This window comes from Lampris incognitus, chromosome 11 (genome assembly GCF_029633865.1).
Source record: "Lampris incognitus isolate fLamInc1 chromosome 11, fLamInc1.hap2, whole genome shotgun sequence".
Taxonomy (NCBI): domain Eukaryota; kingdom Metazoa; phylum Chordata; class Actinopteri; order Lampriformes; family Lampridae; genus Lampris; species Lampris incognitus.
In genome coordinates, this window is record NC_079221.1 from 57,670,294 (window position 1) to 57,690,874 (window position 20,581).

Below are 20,581 nucleotides of genomic sequence, written 5' to 3' on the forward strand. Positions count from 1 at the left end.
GCAACCAAAACAAGAAAGTTAAGCTTCATCCTGAACCACAGGCTGATACAAAGATGCTTATTCTTCCATGTGGACACACAGCAGACACCTCTCACACAGATGGACACATCATAGTTTAGAAATTAACTGCATAATGACCATCATGCAATAAACGGAACCCACCAAACTTGTTCTTGGCCTGCACAGGTTTGTCCGTCTCTACGTTGGGTCCACTGCCCACTCTGTTGCGGGCACATACTCTGAACAGGTACATGGCGTCTCTCTGCAAGCCGGTCACTGTGTACTCAGGGCTCTCAGCGTGGTCTGTAGCCAGCGTCCAAGTCTTACGTTTCACATCCCGTCTCTCCACAACATAGCCAATGACCTTGCTTCCTCCGTCGCTCTCAGGCTCCTCCCAGGCCAAGCTGACCTCACCGTCTGCTGTGCCAATCACCTGCAAGTTCTTCACTGGTCCAGGGATATCTGGGGAGCGAGATTGTGCAGAGGTAAGTCAGTGGGAAACAAACACAACAAACTGTGCTTTGATATACACTTGTTACTCAGAGTAAAGAGTTTGTTCCTGTTTGATGTATAGTAGAGTTCTGATCGTTGTACACGTATAAAGAGTATCAACACTATTAAAGTGTAGCCCTGCAGCCTTTCTAATTAATAAAATGGATTGCTCTGATCGATCTCTAGCAGTAAATATGAAATAAGTACAGATCACAAATCAAGATCATACAGATCCTTAAAAGATTAGGTCCCCATATCCCCCCATTGTAGCAGGATTGTGGGATGTCAGTACAGCCTGGCCTGCCATCAGTTATTGATTAAGTGACAGTTGGTGGTCACCTAATCAATCAAGTCAAATCAAAAAAACTAACCCTGAACATGACATGTTTAACAAATATGGCAGCTCTCCAGGGACAGCTGGCTAATTTTCAGAGTTTTGGTTGAGCAGGAGTGGAGTGGGAGCTCACCAATCACATCCAGGTTGATGAATGCTTCTCCTTCGCCATGTTTGTTCTTGATGAGGATTTTGTAGCGTCCCTCATCAGACTTCTTGGGGTCCTTGAGTCTGTACTCTGTCCTGTCTGCCGAGGTGTGGACGTTGTCTTTGGGCAGACTCAGGTTGTCGTACAGCCAGTCAGCCTCAGCCTTGGGGTAGGCGCTGTAGGGAACAGCCATCACGATGGGCTTACCAGCATCTGTCACGTAACTCTGGTCTGTAGTCTTGATCTTTGGCACAGCTGGAAGACAACATATTGCACAAACACCACTAGTGAAGAAATAAAGCTTTATGAGGAGAGACTGATGCTACAAAACTCGCAAAAGAAATACTGATCTTCATTTCTAAAACATCTTCCAACCAACAGACTGTAATGTGGAGGGTTAACACAAGACCAACTCAACCATGAGATACTTCATGATGATCAGAGGCCACCATCCTTAGACAAGTCTTACAGCGTGGAGTTCTTCACTTGCTTTTTCTACCCATTACACCAGAAGATCAGCAGTCAAAACAATATCTGTGCAAGTAGTCACAAGTGGGGTTTCCATCAAGCCACTTTCTGCTAAATGTGGCGTTTAAGTTAAGTTTAAGTTAAGTTTGATGGTTTGAATAGGAAAAGGCTGAATGGAAACACCAAATTTCTAAAAAAAACCCCAAAATATTGTAGAAAGGTTTATGGCAGTGTCTTTGTTGAAAAAGAGTTCATGTGCTAAATGGGTGATGGAAACACATTTGCTAAATTAAATTAATGAAATGTGAAAATTAATGAAATGTGAATACAATTTAATCACATGGCCCACTGTTTCTTCACCTGAACTGGTCCAACTTTGTCAGGAGGGTTGAAGTATGGACACACGACATAGGACACATAAAACTACCTTGAGGGTTCTAGTCACTTAAACAGTGCTGATGGAAATTAAACTGATTCCCATTTTAGTTTTTGTGACTTTAAAAACAGTTTACTTGAAATTTGTTTGAGAACTGGATGGAAACATGCCCACAGAAAACACAAAAGTCTACTGTCATCCACGTTCCTGGTGACAGGAACTGTGATGTTACAGCCTCTTCCCTGTTTGTAAGAACATACCTGCCAGCTCCAGCTTGGCCTTGGCGTCTTTGTCCTTGGCGATGACCCTGTACTCCCCCTGGTCACGAGGTCTGATCTCACACACCTGCAGCCTGTGGACTTTGCCCTCACTCACCATCTGGTACTTGTCTCCCTGGACAACAGTCATGTTGTTCCTCAACCATTTCACCTCCACTCTGTCCTTGTTGAGTTCCACCTCAAACAGAACATCTGCACCTGGAGGCTCAAACATATCCTGTGGGGGTCTGACTATCTCCACTGCGGTCTCTACAATAAGGCAAAAAACAAAAACAAAACAGAATTGTAGAAGAGTGCATTCTGCTATTCAAGCAGAGACACTGAGGGATGAAATGCATGTTGAGGGTCTTGCCTTCTACAAACAGCCTTGCTCTGACTCTCTTGTCTTCCACACCACAGGCATATTCACACTCATCATCTGGTCTGCACTCCTTGATATGCAGCGTGCAGACCTTTCCATCTTTCTTAAATGTATATCTGGTAAATAAAGAGCAGCTGGTGTTAGAGAATACTTCAAAGGAAACAAATCATACTGGATGAAAACCACATACGTGAAATGGGCATCTGGGTAAATTTACCTTGGTCCTTCTCTAATCTCTCGTCCATTTCTGTACCATTTGACTTCAGCCCTCTCCTTGGTCAGCTTGCAGGTGAACTCTGCGTCTTCAAACTCAGTGATAGTCTGGTCTTTAAGGTTGGTGCTGAAGTCTGTGGGAGCTTCACTGATGATCAGCTCTGCTGTGGAGCTATCATCTCCAGCAATGACTGTGTATTCTCCCTCATCTGCCAGCGTGCAGTCTTTAATGGTCAGTGTGTGTTTGTCTTTGTCCACTCTGTAGTGGACACGCTTGCTGAATGGGACCTCCTGACCAGCCTTCATCCACTTCAGAGTCACGTTGGGTCTGTTGACCTTACATGAGAAGCTGGCTGTGTTTTTCTCCTGTGTGTCAATGTCTTCCAGAGGAACTATGATCCTAAGACTCTCCTCTGAGGAGCACAAATAATATACATTAATCCATGGTTCAGACACTGTTTTCCGAAGTTTCTGAAGAAAAACGGTGGTCCTTTACTCACACCCAAAAGAAAGTTTCAAATCTAGTCCACTGAAGCATCATTTAAAGCACCTTTGATGTACATAAACTCCCAGAATAAAGCTTAAATGAGCATGTTTGGTTACACTTTATTTTAGGGGGTCGGAAATTACCTAGTAATTTGCTAGCAATAAGGTGGTAAGTATCACGAAATTTCTTAGAAATAAGGTTGAAATTACCTTGTAATTTGGGTTAGGGTTAGCTGTAAAATTACCTGTAAAAACTACCACCTTATTATTAGGAAATACAAGGTAATTTCAACCTTATTTCTAAGAAATTACCTGATAATTACCACCTTATTACAAGGACATTACTAGGTAATTTCCGACCTCCTAAAATAAAGTGTTACTGCATTTTCCAGCCAGAGGACAGTTTTATCGTGTATTAACAGAGAAACCCCTAAACTGTAGTTTAACAGTAAGACCCAACACGTTGTGTAAAAAAGTAACCCAGTACACTAAACAAAGACTGTCAACTAGATGGAAGCATCACTATGGATCTAAACGGTTGGATATGATACACAGTACAAACTAAGTACCTACCTTTGACTGTGAGTTTACAGGAGCTGCTGGCATGTTCTCCTCTGTGGTTGGTCAGGCTGATGGTGTAATGGGCTTCATCTGCCTTCTGAGCATCTTTGATCCTGAGAGAGAAGACGTTGTCTCTCTGGACCATGGTGAACTTGCTGCTCTCAAACATGGTCTCTTCGTTCTTCAGCCACTTGCCCTTGGCTTCCTCTGAGTTCACCTCACAGTTGAGAACAATTTCCTGGTTCTCCTTAGCTTCTGTGTCCTTCAGTGGGGTGATGACCTTCAGCTTCTCTGTACCACAGTAAAACAAACTAACGTGAAATGGGTGGCCAGCCAATGTCACACTGTAAATACCCTCATACATACACGTATGACATGTTTATGTATTTGGGACAGTTCCATATGAATACCTGACACATACAAATTACGTTTCATCATTTGAGTTTATAAATCAAAAATACCATATTAGAATAATAGTCTACAAAATGTGGTACATATTGTCTGAAGATCCTCCACAATAGCCCAGTTAAACAATCTCTTTCAAGAGAAAATTCTTAAAGAAAGGAACTTAGAAAACAATTGCACCATCCATGCTACCTTGGTCTTAACTAGCACTTAACTAACTTAACTTAACTAGTACTTCTAAGCATGCAATTTAATATACTGATAATTTCCATCTTAAAACTTTCAGCAAATCAGTTTTGTCTTTCCGGATAAGAGATTTGAACTGAGGTGAGGAGGAATTCAAGGGGTGGGGCTTACCAAGCACAGTGAGGTCAGCAGAGGCTCTGGTGGTACCAATCATCACCACATACCCGCCCTCATCCTTGAGCTCACAGTTCTTGATGAGCAGAGTTCTTCTCTTGCCATCACCGATCATCTGGTACTTGTCTCCTGCTTCCAGGTTCTGATTGTCTTTCAGCCATTTGACCTCATAGGTGTCCTTGGAGACAGAGCAGACAAACTCCGCCTTCTCTCCCTCCACCACCTCCTGGCTCTGAGGCCTGGAGATAAACTCAGCAGCAAGTTCTGGAGAAGGAAACATTTCAACACTGAGAATCACATGTCACTCCTGGGACCAACTCCATCATATGACTCAATTCCATGACTTTGTCATTCTGAAATATATCTGAAAGCTCTTCGATTGTTTTAAAAAGGAAAAGGCATGAATAGGGCTATATTACATAAAATATGACCTTTTTATAGATCCAAGATCTCTACCACACACCAGATTCTCAAGGTGAATTTGATTCCCTACCATTAATTTTCAGAGTTCCGGAGGTTTTGTTGGTGGGACTCAGTCTACAGTTGTATTCTCCACCATCACTCATCTTTAGGTCCTGGATGATGAGGATCCTCCTCTTTCCATCAACAATCTGGTCATGTCGGCCTCCCTCAGGCAGCTCCTCATCTCCTTTGTACCAAGTAACGTCTGCATCGGGCTTGGACACTTCACAAATCAATTTGACACTGTCCGTCTCCATTCCCTCCACGTTGGACAGGTTCTTGGTAAACCTGGCCTCCTCCTCTGCAACATAATAAAGTTGCAATGATTAAACAGGATCAACAGATGGAAAAAATACTGTGGGGTTATATTATATAAGGTCATATTAAAGTAAACTGAAGAGAGGGGAAGAGTCGCCAAGCAGCAGATAAAGTATCGTCTTGTTTCTTACCAACGACAGTCAACATGCCGGAGGATTTGGAGGTCTTCGCATCACATTCGTATTCCGCCTCATCATCAAAGACTGACTTGTGGACGATGAGGATGTGTTGGAAACCTTGGCTAATAATCTCATACTTCTTCCCCTTTCTAATCTCACTTCCATCTTTCAACCAGCACACCTGAAGACACACAGAGAGAAAGTCAAGAAGGCTCAAACACGAACAACAATGGCGCTTCTATTAAGGTAGCATTCTTATTGTGAAGGACAGTCGGGGGGGGGGGCAGAGGACTTGGACATCACAGACTAACTGAATATTGAACTTCATAATGTGGTGGACAAACTTAAAGCCACTGAGCCAGAGAACAGAAGCTACTTCTTGAATCTACAGCACAACAGACATTTGATCATAATTATTAAGTTGTTCAGTTTCCTTTATTAATCCCCTTGGGGAAATTCATCTACTGCAAATGAACCCATCATAGCTGTGATCTGTGTAGCTAGGAGCAGTGGGCTGCCGCCCTCATGCTGTGCCCGGGGACCAGCTCCAGTTCTTTTCCCATTGCCTTGCTCAGGGGCACAGGCAGGAGTATAAACCCGAACATGCATGTTTCTTTTGATTAATTATGAATATAATGCAAGCCAATTAACAGTCATTTTGTGATTACTGTCCCAATCAGACTAAGTTGAAAACTGAAGAATGAAAGCATGCCACAGACCCTCAACCTCTGACAGATTCCACACAATAATGTTCACATGAAGAAGTGCCTAATGTGCCGGAAACATGACTTACCTTGGCATTTTCTCTGGACACTTCACATTCAAACCTGGCAGACTCCTTTTCTCTGACCTCAACATCATGGAGCGGCTTGGTGAACTCGACATGAGGAGCTGTCAACACAAAGCCACAGGGGTCACATACTCTTCACATCTACTCACAGTATATCCCATCACTTCGTCAACCTGCTACACATCAACAGCCACTGTCATTTCCTTACAGCCAAAGGCAAGTGTCCAATAGAGCTGATGGACTGAGCCCAGGACAGACAGACTCATCAAGGTTTAGCTTGTGGCTGCTGAGAATTTAAGCCCTGGTTACAACGTTTGATCCAATTAAAACAATTTGGATCATTTGAGATCATAACGACACTTACGTTCAACGCTGAGGAAGCAGGAGGTTTTGAAGTCCTTTGCATCACATGTATATGTCCTTGAATCATCTGGAGTGCAGTCGTGGATGATGAGCGCTCTCTTGCGGCCATCAACGGTCATGTCATATTTCTTGGTTTTGCGGATCTCCTGTCCGTCTCTGAGCCAACAAACCTCAGCGTTCTCTCTGGAGACTTCACACTCCAGAGTAGCAGTGGCCTCCTCTTCAACCGTCTGGTCCTCCAGAGGCTTGGTGAACTCCACAGGAGGCTCTGCTCAGCAACACCACATCAAATACAATATCAGAATCATGTTAAAAAAAACAGCGACAATAAAAAACAAAATCACTTTCATATAAAAAACCTTTTCATCCATTCTATGATCATTCGAACGCCACAGGTATATTAGTTTCATGTGGCTTATTTCCCTAACGTTGGCCTTATCAAAGTCTCTCTCGATAAATGACAAAAGAGTAAAAGTTGGACGGACTATCACTCTTTCATAAGTCCATTTTGGATTTTTCTCTAAACTCTAAACACTGGAAAGTTGTCAGACAGGGAAGGCTTTTGTCTATATTTGTGGTACTAGACAATTAATCTGGGTACCTTGGCATTTACCTTTACACAGTGAACAACCAGAATTAAATAAAGACCTCATTCACCGACAAAATCATGTTAATGGAATCAGTGATATTGCTAATCTGCACTGCTACAGATATCAATATCCTTCACACTGCACAGCGGCTTAGCTGAGGGTCTTTGACCTTTTCATCCGTCTGACCACAACAGACAGGGAGGGAAAGGTCAGCTGAAAGACCTTTATGGTCCACCAAAAGTCTACAGTATGGCCTCTAGTGACTCACATTAACACATGAATGAAGACTTAACTGCTGCAGTCTCTGTCTATTTGATCTATTTGATCCCACATTCTGTCAGCCCAAGTCGTCTCCACTCACTCCTCTATTCGCTTATTCCTCCCTATTCAACAGAGCTCCTCCAGTTCACAGCGCTACAATGAGGAGGGTCCTCAGAACAAGAAGAGAAGTTACGTATATGACCACCAACAACCAGCCCAGGAGATGCACACAGAGAGAGTGGTGATGACGACAGAGATACATGAAACTAGAGAAGACAAGACGAGACGAGACGAGACAAGACGAGAGGAGAGGAGAGGAGAGGAGAGGAGAGGAGAGGAGAGGAGGGGAGAGGAGGGAAGAGAAGAGGAGAGGAGAGGAGAGGAGAGGAGAGGAGAGGAGGGGAGGGGAGGGGAGGGGAGAGGAGAGGAGAGGAGAGGAGAGGAGGGAAGGGAAGAGAGGAGAAGAGAAGAGAAGAGAAGAGGAGGGGAGAGGAGGGGAGAGGAGGGGAGAGGAGAGAAGAGGAGGGGAGGGAAGGGAAGGGAAGAGGAGAGGAGAGGAGAGGAGAGGGGAGGGGAGGGAAGGGAAGAGGAGAGGAGAGGAGGGGAGGGAAGGGAAGAGGAGAGGAGAGGAGAGGAGAGGAGGGGAGGGGAGGGGAGGGGAGGGGAGGGAAGGGAAGGGAAGGGAAGGGAAGGGAAGAGGAGAGGAGAGGAGGGGAGGGGAGGGGAGAGGAGAGGAGGGGAGGGGAGAGGAGGGGAGGGGAGGGGAGGGGAGAGGAGGGGAGGGGAGGGGAGAGGAGAGGAGAGGAGAGGAGAGGAGAGGAGAGGAGAGGAGAGGAGGGAAGAGGAGAGGAGAGGAGAGGAGAGGAGAGGAGAGACGAGACGAGACGAGACGAGACGAGGAGAGGAGAGGAGAGGAGGGGAGGGGAGGGGAGGGGAGGGGAGGGGAGGGGAGGGAAGGGAAGGGAAGGGAAGAGAAGAGAAGAGAAGAGGAGAGGAGGGGAGGGGAGGGGAGGGGAGGGGAGGGGAGAGGAGAGGAGAGGAGAGGAGAGGAGAGGAGGGGAGAGGAGAGAAGGGAAGGGAAGCGAGGGGAAGGGAGGGGAGGGGAAGAAAAGGGAAGGGAAGGGAAGAGAAGAGAAGAGAAGAGGAGGGGAGGGGAGGGGAGGGGAGGGGAGGGGAGGGAAGGGGAGGGGAGGGAGGAGAAAGGAAGAGAAGAGAAGAGAAGAGAAGAGAAGAGAAGAGGAGAGGAGCGGAGGGGAGGGGAGGGGAGGGAAGGGAAGGGAAGGGAAGGGAAGAGAAGAGAAGAGAAGAGAAGAGAAGAGAAGAGGAGAGGAGAGGAGGGGAGGGGAAGGGAGGGGAGGAGAAGAGAAGGGAGGAGAAGGGAAGAGAAGAGAGGTGGAGAAGGGAAGAGGAAAGAATCAGTCTTACCTCTTACGATGAGGTTGGCCTGTGTGTGGAAGTCCTTCGCAGTGACTTTCACCTCCCCGGCCTCCTCCAGCTTCACATCTCTGAGGGTCAGGGTGTGGGTTTTCCCCTCTGGCCTGATGACCACCTGTGCAGATGAAGAGGACTGATAAATCAGCAGGTTCCTCACAGCCGGGCCAGGGCCCGGCTTTAATGAAAGCAGACAGCTGGGTTTCCCTGCAGCGCTACATTTAACCTCCCCTGTGCCACATGACTCCCCACACACAAGCTCCCCGACAGCTACCAGAGCCTCCTTCTTCACAACACACTGTGTCACTGACACCTCGCCAACCATTCAGCTTTAACCCAACATTCTAGTTAAACACACAAGCAGTCCACCATGTCTGGCCCACTGATGTTCAGCGGTGGACTTTCGATTTCAGGTTTCGAGCCTAAACCTGAAATCTCTTCCTTTACTTAGACGGCAGTGAAGTGCTGTTGGGTAAAAAGGATGGACAAGTTTCTGCTGGTTTTTGTGGCGATCTGACTTGAAACTCTACTTAAGTGCATCCTCTAACACAGCTCATCAGTATTCGACCACATCCCACGAACATGTCTCTAACCTTACATCCACACAGAGCGTTGTACGGTGTAAAATAAAAACGTCATCTGTGGAACACACAACCTCGCAGACATTAAAAGAGGGACTGATTTAATGTACTGACTTAAATGGTTTTACATACATACATACGTCCTTAACACAAAGCAGACAAAGCTTTATATAAACAAATATTCAACAAATAGACAGGCCTTCACACCAGCTTACTGCTTTAAATAGTTATTGGGAAAGATTGTCTTTAGTGAGTGAATGTCCCCGAGCCTCACATGCTGTCACCCATGTTTCAAGAAACAAAATAAGCTTGCACAACCCCTCATCCCAGAAAAGATCACCGGGCCGTGAGAGCCGTGCTATCGCATTACATGCACGAATCAAAATAATGCATCGCTAGGAAGGGAAATTTCAGGGCCTGAACTATGGCTCAACTTCAAACCCACGTCTATGGCAAAACGACGGCATTCTTAACAGGGGAACTACAGCACCTTGTGAGTTTACACGTTTATCGGACCAACAGATTCTTTGCCACCTGCCCGGTGCCTCACACTCTCGGAGCAGTTAAAAATAACCAGAAGAACGCTTGCAGAGCAGAAAAGCCTCTCGCGTTATCTCAAAAGCCAGATCAAATGCTCAGCTGGAATCCTGATCCTCACAGGCCCTTATATGAAGAACGCCTTAAGCACAGCACGCGGATGCAAGGAAAAGAGAACGTTTTGTACCAACCATCAAGGAGAACAAAAAGATGAAGCATTATTCATTTGACGACAGGCAAACGCAGTGACAAGGGTCATGGAAGATGTTGGTTTGTCAAGTGCCAGGTGAAATCCAGGAAGTGAATAACGAGCCAACTGAGCGCCGTCCTAAAGAAGTGTGCTGTGTGTGATTGTTGTTGTGCTGTATTGGGCAGTGTGCTGCAGATGAAGTGCTGTGGGACTTACTCTATCGCTTGGTTCCAACTTTGTACCCCCTAGGAACCACTCGACAGCAATGTCTTCAAACGACAGTTCACACTGGAAGGTGGCTGTTTCCCCAGCAGTCACCGTTACATCCTTCAGCGGCCTTTGCAGGCCGATCACTCGGGCTTCAGATTGGGGAGAAAACATGGTTAGTCCCTCCACAGGAAGATCAAAACCCCAAGAGGAAATGCTTAATCCTCAGTGGCTAATCCTCATGGTTTGGTTGAGCTGAAGGCAGGCCACTGCTCTGGAGCCTGAAAGCCCTCAGGACAACTGGAGGTGGCCTCTCTGGGACTTGGCATGGGGGAGACCAGCTCATTAGCATAGGGCCTGCCATCAAATGTATATGGTCAGCACGAACCACTAAGGGAGGGAGTCATATCCTCCTCCGATCCTCCTGCCAATCACCGACAGCCCATTCTGGATAAGGCATGTGGCTTCTAAAATAACCGCAGTGCTTGATTGGCTGAAAGCCCGGCCCTACCAAACCACCAGGTTCAGTCAGTCTGTCCCTGTCAATCAACAGCCTGGAATTTTCTGAGAAAAGGAGAATGCCGAATTCACCGGCCTAGGAGTTTCCTAACCTCACGGTTGACTAGCTGACTGTGTCATATAGCACATATAGCACCCTCATGAGCCCAACAGAGCGGGCAGAGGGATATTACTCAGATATTATTCTGCAAGATACTGAATGCGAGTGTGGATTAACAAATTCTAAACAATTACTAAAGATTGCCTTTGCAGGTGGAGAACCTAAACTCCACTTGCATATTTACTCAGTCTAGGTCACACTGGCATACAAATCCCCTGTGTTGTAACAGCACTAGTGAAAAACAAACCTCCCTTAACCATGAACCACAAGCTTCTCAACATACCTGATTAAAAGCCTTTTTTTTCTTTTAATTTCCCCCTTTTTTTCACCCCAAATATATTCGGCCAGTTACCCCGGTCTCTCCCGAGCCGTCCCAGTCTCTGCTCCACCCCCTCTGCTGATCCGGGGAGGGCTGCAGACTACCACATGCCTCCTCCCATACATGTGGAGTCACCAGCCACTTCTTTTTACCTGACAGTGAGGAGTTTCACCAGGGGGACGTAACATGTGGGAGGATCACGCTATTCCTCCCAGTTCCCCCTCCCTTCCCGAACAGGCGCCCCGACCAACCAGAGGAGGCGCTAGCGCAGCGACCAGGACACATACCCACATCAGGCTTCCCACCCGCAGACACGGCCAATTGTGTCTGTAGGGACACCCAACCAAGCAAACGGGGATTCGAACCGGCGATCCCCGTGTTGGTAGGCAACGGAATAGACTACTACACTACCTGGACACCCCGATTAAAAGCCTTTTAACACTCAGTGAAACACTGAGATGATGACTGTACCATTCCCTTGATCAGACAGATGAGTAACCTTCATAAAGTGAGTGCTACTGCACAGCTGCAGCATGAAGGTCAGTGGATCTGCAGCCTACACTTCACTTCTACATGCTTGTGAGGGGGACGAGTTCCTTTGAAAACAGTATGTTTTTTCATTAATCGAGTTCCCTTCGATTGTGGCGAGTTTTCCCTGGAATTTTTTCAGCAGATCCTGTCGGCCGCAGCCCTGTCAGTGACTCACTAAAGAAATCGTTAAATCAGATAAGAAGAAGGAGTCTGTGTGGTACAGGACTGTAAACATGAAGCGGTTATACCATCATGCCAGCTAGACAGGGCGGTCTGTGGCTGGAATGTATCATCAGATACATTCCAGCCACATCATCTTGGTGGTAGGTAAGAGTGCAACATATAAATTACACAGGTTGAGCCCATCTGTTGTGTTCTCATGGTTTGTTGTGTTATCATGGTTTGTTGTGTTATCATGGTTTATGTTTACATATCCTGTCTTAGCTTCATGTCAGAAGAAACTCCAACCTTTGACTCTGAGCTGGGCTGAAGATTTAGCATTAGCTGCCGAGAAGTCCACAGCTCCTGCCATGTCCATATGACAGTTGTAGAGGATCAACAGGTGTCTAGCGCCCTCCTCCTTAATCTCCACGTCCTGGGGAAACAGGTTTTAGAGATCAGTGCTCAGGTCAAGTGACCTTCAATACAACCCGTTCACAAGTGAAGAAACTCATCCTTAAACCTTCAGTATGACCGACCCCATGCTTGTTTAAAAAAGTGTGCTATGAAAGGAACACATGCTCTGCTCGTCGCCCAGTGAAATCATGACATACATTTTATATAAGTGATTTATTCAAAGGCCCCTAAGAATAGTTTCTGAGGTGTTAATTTGGATATATGTAGTATGTCTAGCTGTTCATCATGTAGTCAGTCAGCTGTCTCTGTGGTAGAACATCATCTCACAGCAGACTGGTGGAGAGCCTCTCCTTTCAGTTTCCAGGTTCCATGGATGTCCTCCTCAGAGATCTCCGTCTCAAACTTAGCGGTCTCCGTCTCCGTTACCTCCACGCTGTACAGCGCATGTACAACCTTGATGTCGCGCTCTGCAGGGGATGAAGAGGACGTCATTAAACGGACAAGAGGAGAATGCCACAATGAATCTGACATCAAAGCAGGAGAAGAGCACATGAAAACAAAGTGGGACACAGAGCTCTGTGGGTAGATGACTGGTCAAATACAGATACACATTTTACATTCTGGCAGGGTAGCTGACGCTCTTATCCAGAGCGACTTACAATGTGTGCAGAAGCAGGATTACTGGTGATGAAAACCCCAATCTATGGAGCATTTCACACCTACCAATGCATATCATATGATACAAGGCTCATCACAACTGTCTTGTAGCACATCAGAATCACATTACAAACACCTACAAGGACATGGATGAAGTCAATGTAAAGAGTTATAAAACACCTATGAGTAGCTTTCTTAACAAGGTCCTGATTCTCAGGCTGTGTGAGCTAAACAGATCTGGGAAGTTCTAACACGTCTTCATGTATCAACAACAGCGGAGTATAGAGGAGAGCACAGAGCGGCATTAATGCAGGAAGATGGCTCAGGTAAGGCACAGGGGAGCTGAGGCCTGGCGAGGAGGTTTCAGGGTTTGACAGGAGGTCCTGACTGGATGCGAGGAAGCGTCCGCTGCAGGGTTTACCTTCGATGTTCAGGTTAGCTGTGGTTTTGTCGGTGCCACAGTCACAGGTGTACGCTCCCATGTCGCTCTTTGCTGCCTTCTTGATGGTCAACATGCGCTTCTTGCCATCAGACTGGATGAGAATATTCTTGGAGGGAGTGATTTCTTTACCATCTTTGAACCATTTGACCTCGGCTACTGCCTTGCTCAGTTCACAGACTAGCGTCACCTCGTCCTTCTCCACAGCAGTGTAGTTCTGCAGCTTAGAGGTGAAGTACGGGTCTCCCTCTGTGAGGAAACACAGCAAAAACACACATGAGTACTGACTCTTCTCTTCTCTGACACTGCCAACATTGTTTACAATATTTCCAGTCTGCTCACATGCAAATATGTTTATTTCACTACAGCCTAGAGGGACTTATCAGGCTAGTTTGACCTACTGACCGATGCCAAAACAATCAATGTTATGTCAGTGAAAGGCAGTTCAGATTCAGTTCTACTACATCTGAGAATGAAACAGGATCAACAGATGAGTGATAAATTGTGATACTGACCGATGACAGTAAGCATGGCCTCTGAGGTCTTGCCCATAGCCTCCACCTTGATCATGGATGTGTCATCGATGGTGACCTCCTTGAAGGCCAGGGTGTGGAACTTGCCATCCTCCAACATATGAACGACCTTGCTGGGGTGCAGACGAACATCGTTCTTGTACCACACCACTGGGATCTTACGGTGTGAGAGTTCAACGCTGAACTCAGCTGTCTCACGTTCCTTTACGGTCACATCCTTGATAGGTTTGACGAACTCCAGGCGAATGCCTACGAAAAACATGCAATACGACAAGATTTATCCAGTGTTGTTTTTCTTAACAGACAATCTGAATTAGATCTTTAAAAGTGATGTATTGTAGGCTGACGTACCTTTAATAACCAGCTTCCCAGCTGTCCTTTTGTCCTCAGCCTCAAACATATATTTGGCTTCATCTTCGTATCTGGCAGATTTGATCAGCAGAGTATGTCTCCTGTCCACCATGAGAAGCTCATACTTGTCATTGTTTGACAACTCCTGAGATCCCTTCAGCCAACGGAAGCTTTTGGGCTCTCTGGACACTTCTACCTCAAACCTCACCTCATCCTTCTCATACACGTGCACATCGCTCAGCGGTGTGAGGAACGAGAGAGGAATTTCTGTTAAGTCAAATAGACACAGTCAGCATCAAAGTGCCAAGGAAAAGCCAGTGACTTAAAACCAGCGTTCTCCATGTCAGTTTTGTTGATTGCCTCTCTGGATGAAAACCCAATGAGAAGCCCAACAAGTCCATGTACAGTACAGTGCATGTGCAGTACACTGCACATACAGTACAGTGCATGTACAGTAGACTGCATGTGCAGTAGAGTGCATGTACAGTAGAGGGCATGTGCAGCAGAGTGCACGTACAGTACAGTGCATGTACAGTAGACTGCATGTGCAGCAGAGTGCATGTATAGTAGAGGGCATGTACAGTAGACTGCATGTACAGTACAGTGCATGTACAGTAGACTGCACGTACAGTAGCGTGCATGTACAGTAGACTGCATGTACAGTAGACTGCATGTGCAGTAGACTGCATGTACAGTAGAGGGCATGTACAGTAGACTGCATGTGCAGCAGACTGCATGTACAGTACAGTGCATGTACAGTAGACTGCATGTGCAGCAGACTGCATGTACAGTAGAGGGCATGTGCAGTAGAGGGCATGTACAGTAGAGGGCATGTACAGTAGAGGGCATGTACAGTAGACTGCATGTAGGAGTGGGAATAAACGCTCACCCTTCACTTTCAGGTTAGCAGAACACTTGGCGTTGGCAGCAGTGAACGCCACCTCGCCTGTCTGGGGGACTTTGCAGTTGTACAAGATCAGAGTGTGCTTGACACCATCCTCCACAATCTCAACATCCTGCAGATGGCCGAGCAGAGTTTAGCGTACTTACACCCAACATCAGCAGCCAGAAAGTGATTACAGCAGGCTACGGTCAATTCACTTTCATTCAACTCGGTCTACATTCATTTGCTAATCATACGTTCTCTCAATAATTCTAAATGATTTCTGAATAGGTCTGGTGTGGCTGCCCAACGACCTGGAACTGAGCTGAACTGAAAGTGAACTGAGCCATGGCTGAGAGATTATCTGTCAGAGTTGCTCTCATGTGACATACAGCAGAGGGACTGAGGACTTCTCCGTTTAGCTTCCATTGCCCGTGAACGTCGTCTTCGGAGATCTCCACTTCAAATCGAGCCGTCTCTCCATTAAACACTTCGACCCCATACATTGGGCGGACCACCTTGATGGTGCGAGCTGATATCAAGGAAAGGGAACACATACAATTTCAAGACGTTCAGGACTTCACATAAAATCGAAACGCAGACACAAAAAGATGGATAAACACACACACACGGACACAGGTAACAGACTTGTAAAGACACAGAGAACACAGGGCAACAAGGCTGGAGCAGGGTAGTGGGAGATAAACCCCCCAGAACACAGAGAAGCTGTGTTCTGCTGTGTACGCACAAGGGACACACAGCATCTGGTCTACGTGGCATAGGGAACCTGGATAGTAGTCTACGGTGTCACACTACCCAGTGGCTCATAAACCACCGTGAGTTCCTCATAATGTTCAAAAGTAGTAGTAATAATTCTCGTGGGATTCTCACTAAAACCACGTGGTGCTCCAAACAGCCCTCTTGACCCACTGAGGCGTTCAGATGCCTGTCCAGATGCTGAGGGTTATGTTGTGATGTTGTGGGACGAGTGGAATCACACAAACTCTTTTATAACAGCACACAGCGACAACACAGTGAGACAAACAGAAAGCCTGGGGTGGGAAGAAGGACACAACAAAAGCTCCGCCCCAGTATCAGCCCAGGCAGGCTGGTGACCACGGTGGGACGCACATCGTAGATCCCCCCAGAGACTCTCTGGTCTGAGGCAACTGTGACGCTGACGGAAAAAATGAACACTTCTTTTTTTTTTTTTGGACTTTCCCCCCTTTTCTCCCCAATTGTATCTGGCCAACTACCCCACCCTTCTGAGCCATCCCGGTCTCTGCTCCACCCCCTCTGCCGATCCGGGGAGGGCTGCAGACTACCACATGCCTCTTCCCATACATGTGGAGTCACCAGCCGCTTCTTTTCACCTGACAGTGAGGAGTTTCACCAGGGGGACGTAGCGCATGGGAGGATCAGGCTATTCCCCCCTGTTCCCCCTCCCCCCCGAACAGGCGCCCCGACCAACCAGAGGAGGCGCTAGTGCAGTGTCCAGGACACATACCCACATCCGGCTTCCCACCCGCGGACACGGCCAACTGTGTCTGTAGGGACGCCCGACCAAGCCGGAGGTAACACGGGGATTCGAACCGGTGATCCCCGTGTTGGTAGGCAGGGGAAAATGAACAGTTTTTGAAGTGTTTCTTCCAGTGAAGAGAACCCAGACCAGTGCAGAAGAATTATGATGGAAAAATGATGAAAGCAACTGAAAAAAGACAAGCGTGAAATGCATGTAGGTGGTGACGGAGATGGAGGATAAGTGATGGCTGAGAAGGTGAGGTTTCACTCTGGGAAGTCAACGGTGGGAGAAGTATTCCTTTACCTTCGATGTTAAGTACCGCTGTTGTCTTGTCTGTGCCACAGTCACAGAGGTATTGTCCTTTGTCTTTGTCTGCCACTTTCTTAATGACAAGGATTCTGCGTTTTCCTTCGGCCTTAACAGTCACCATCTTGGAGGCCTTGATCTCACTCTCATTGTGGTACCACATGACATCCACGTCTTTGCTGAGCTCACAGTCCAGAACCACTTCATCTTTCTCCACCGCAGTATAGTCCTGCAGCTTAACTGTAAAGTATGCATCTCCCTCTGCAACGGGGAAATAGTGGCTCATTTTCATTGTATAGAAAATATATGGTCTCACAATGAACATCAGACTGAAAACACAGCACATTTATCCAACACATGGACAGCGGTAGAAGACAAAGGACAAGACAATCAATCTACATTTACACTTGGCTCAACAGACAGACAGACACATATAAGATCGTTTTCTGTGGGCCGGCCAGCGTTAGCTGAACACGTTATTCAGCTAAGCTACAGAAAAGAGTGAAGGTTGGTGTGCACATAGAGAAGACAGGAGGCCGTCACTGTTACCTATGACCGTCAGGTTGGCCATGGAGGGAATTCCTTTGGCCTCTGCCTTAATCTGGCAGGTATCATCCAGAGTCACCTCCCTCATCTCTAGGATATGTTTCTTTCCATCCACACGAGTGAGCACTGTTCTGCTAGGATGTATTTTCTCATCATTCTTGTACCATGTGACCGGTATGTTCTCATGAGAGAGCTCCAGCTCAAACAGAGCTGTATTGCCTTCCTTCACCGTTTGGTCCTTCAGCGGTGAGACAAATTTGAGCCTTATACCTAGAATGTATTAGTAGGACATATATTCATGAGTTAGTTAGAAAGGGGATGCAACCAACTCAATGAATCAAACACAGTGGACGAGATGTGATGATTCAGAAACAGAATGAAAGTTCTGCTCAGACTTGGGTTGGTGGTCCAGCACTTACCCTCCACTGTGAGTCTGGCTGAGGACAAATTGCCCAAAACTTCAACAGTGTATCTATCTTCATCATCAAATTCACAGCTGTTTATGATCAGCATGTGCTTCTTTCCATCATCGATGATGTCATACTTTTGGTCTGAGGTGATGACGTCATCCTCTCTGTACCACATGACTTTGGCTACATCCTTGTTAATGATGCATTCAAATTTCGCCTGTTTCTTTTCAGGCACAGATACATCCTTCAACGGGACAACGAAGTCCAATTCAATTTCTGGGAGGTATGAATAATAATTTAGGATGAAAGTTAACACTCAACGCTTCAACTCAACACTTGATGCACACACACACAACCAGTGGTCAGTTTATCATGTACACTCATCTAGTAAATAGTTTAGATCCCTCTTTGACTCCACAGCACCTGATATTTTTCAGATGGCTTGTAGAAGGTGTCAGAATATTTCAACAGGGATAATGGTTATTGTTAGGGTGAGGAGCTCAGACATCTGGAGGGAGCTCGGAGTACAGCTGCTGCTCCTTCGCATCGAAAGAAGCCAGTTGAGGTGGTTCGGACATCTGATCAGGATGCCTCCTGGGCACCTTCCTTTGGAGGTTTACCGGGCACATCCAACTGGGGGGAGATCCCGGGGTAGACCCAGGACTCACTGGAGGGACTACATGTCCAATCTGGCCTGGGAACGCCTTGGGATCCCCCAGGAGGAGCTGGAGGGCGTTGCTGGGGAGAGGAATGTCTGGAGTGCCCTACTTAGCTTGCTGCCACCGTGACCCGACCCCGCACAAGAGGCTGATGATGAACGAATGAATGAATGAATAATGGTTATTGCTGGTGAGATGATGTCATGCTGGTTCTGCAGATTGGATGATGGTACTTTCAGATTATAAACATCCATGCCCATCTCTTCCTACAGATGCTCCACTGGAGATGTAGGCCTTGCTTTCTTCTTCTGGAGGTGTTCACAGGTACCATGTGCGTGTCTTGCTGGAAGTGTCCATGTGATAAGAAGTGAAGGGTTTCCTCTCATCAGAACCAGGTAGCCTAAACTGCTGTGTGTACATCTTACTCAGTTTATAATCAGGGCCTTTGATGTGCCATAACTTCAGGGTTAGCAACCAGCCTGCACTACTGACACCTGGTACCTTGACGTCATCCTCACTCTGGCACCTTGACTTCATCCTCACTCTGGCACCTTGACTTCATCCTCCCTCTGCTTTCAGTGGGTATGGAGATTCATCACATCAGGGACATTCTTCAGTCCTTTGAGGTCCATGAAACCTAGAAGTGTTTCTTACCATCTTTAGCTCATAGATGTAGAATCTAGTGTGGTCCTCTGCTCATATCAGCTAATCTGCCATTCAATTAATCTGGGTCCAATAATCCATCGATGTATGAACGCTGACCTTATAGCTAACTAGACTAACAAGAGTGAGGTTGTCCAGACTCGCCGTAACCGGTCAAAGCCAGAGCATCCACGGGGTAAGGCATTCATTAGGCCACCCTTACCCGAGGGATAGTGGGTGTAGATCGGTGCAGTGTTCGGGGACTCGTTGCTCCCTACGCCTCCTTCGCGGCCTGAAGGTGATGCAATCCATGCGAGGCTTCAGCGTGTAAAACAGCGAGAGCAGCCGACACGAGTTTGAAGGAAGCTGGTGTTACGACTATCTCCTTCCTGTGGAAACGTGAGCCAGGGGAGTTATTCCACAAGAGTTCCGGCCATATGCCATTGGGTTAATCGGGTGGGATAAGGGGAACAACTAGAAATAAATTTATATAAAAAAAAAAAAGTGAGGTTGTCCAACCTGCTGTCTGTCAGACCAGTCAGGTTCATGACTGAGCTGTTGGCAAATGGATAAACTGACCACTGGGTGTAGATTTGACATAAAACAGAAAAACAAAGACAGAACAAATACACAGTGACATATTGAACTGTTGGCATGTGGTCAACAATGACAGCTGGTGAAACTACATATGTTCTACAACTATTTCAAGTGTCAAAAGACAAAGCAGGTTTACATTTAACACAAAAATACCACAAACAATACACATGTAGGACACGTCGGGCTTCCGCAATAGTTGTGATGTCAAAACCTGTTTTCTTCTTGTCTTCTTGAGCAGCATCAAGTGTCAAAAGTAAGTTCAGACATGTCTTGATGTGTGATGCTCAAAAATCTAGGTAGGAAACTCACAGAAGTTTGAAGGTATCCAGATGAACTGATTTAAACTTCTTTGATAAATTCAAACATGTATTTTAGACTCAACATAAAATGAAGTTCCACACACCTTTGTACAGAAAACCAACTTGTAGAATGAGCCTTAACGTTAATGCACTACATACATGAATGAAGATGTATGTCCAAACTCACATCTTTATTTTATTACATCATCTGTCAATGGACCTTTCGTCTTTATTTCACTGTGAATATCCTTAGAGCACAGTACAGATACATACTTCCAGACTGCAGTCCTGGAAAGTACAAATACGTACTCCCAGACTGCAGTCCTGGAAAGTACAAATATGTATTCCCAGACGGTAGTCT

General features: G+C 46.4%; 1 protein-coding gene across 1 annotated transcript in view; it reads right to left on the reverse strand.

The window, feature by feature from the left end:
* Nucleotides 1-20,581, reverse strand: part of LOC130120437 (titin-like) — a 260,908-nt gene that overhangs the window by 114,506 nt on the left and 125,821 nt on the right. The window contains 23 exon segments of the mRNA XM_056288973.1: nucleotides 163-462; nucleotides 960-1,229; nucleotides 2,079-2,345; nucleotides 2,449-2,573; nucleotides 2,675-3,083; nucleotides 3,730-4,008; nucleotides 4,480-4,746; nucleotides 4,976-5,245; nucleotides 5,394-5,562; nucleotides 6,175-6,272; nucleotides 6,536-6,802; nucleotides 8,811-8,934; nucleotides 10,341-10,483; nucleotides 12,269-12,395; nucleotides 12,704-12,843; nucleotides 13,455-13,721; nucleotides 13,988-14,254; nucleotides 14,357-14,623; nucleotides 15,246-15,372; nucleotides 15,632-15,771; nucleotides 17,065-17,328; nucleotides 17,617-17,883; nucleotides 18,033-18,299. Of these exon segments, the coding sequence (XP_056144948.1) occupies nucleotides 163-462; nucleotides 960-1,229; nucleotides 2,079-2,345; nucleotides 2,449-2,573; nucleotides 2,675-3,083; nucleotides 3,730-4,008; nucleotides 4,480-4,746; nucleotides 4,976-5,245; nucleotides 5,394-5,562; nucleotides 6,175-6,272; nucleotides 6,536-6,802; nucleotides 8,811-8,934; nucleotides 10,341-10,483; nucleotides 12,269-12,395; nucleotides 12,704-12,843; nucleotides 13,455-13,721; nucleotides 13,988-14,254; nucleotides 14,357-14,623; nucleotides 15,246-15,372; nucleotides 15,632-15,771; nucleotides 17,065-17,328; nucleotides 17,617-17,883; nucleotides 18,033-18,299 (5,121 nt within the window).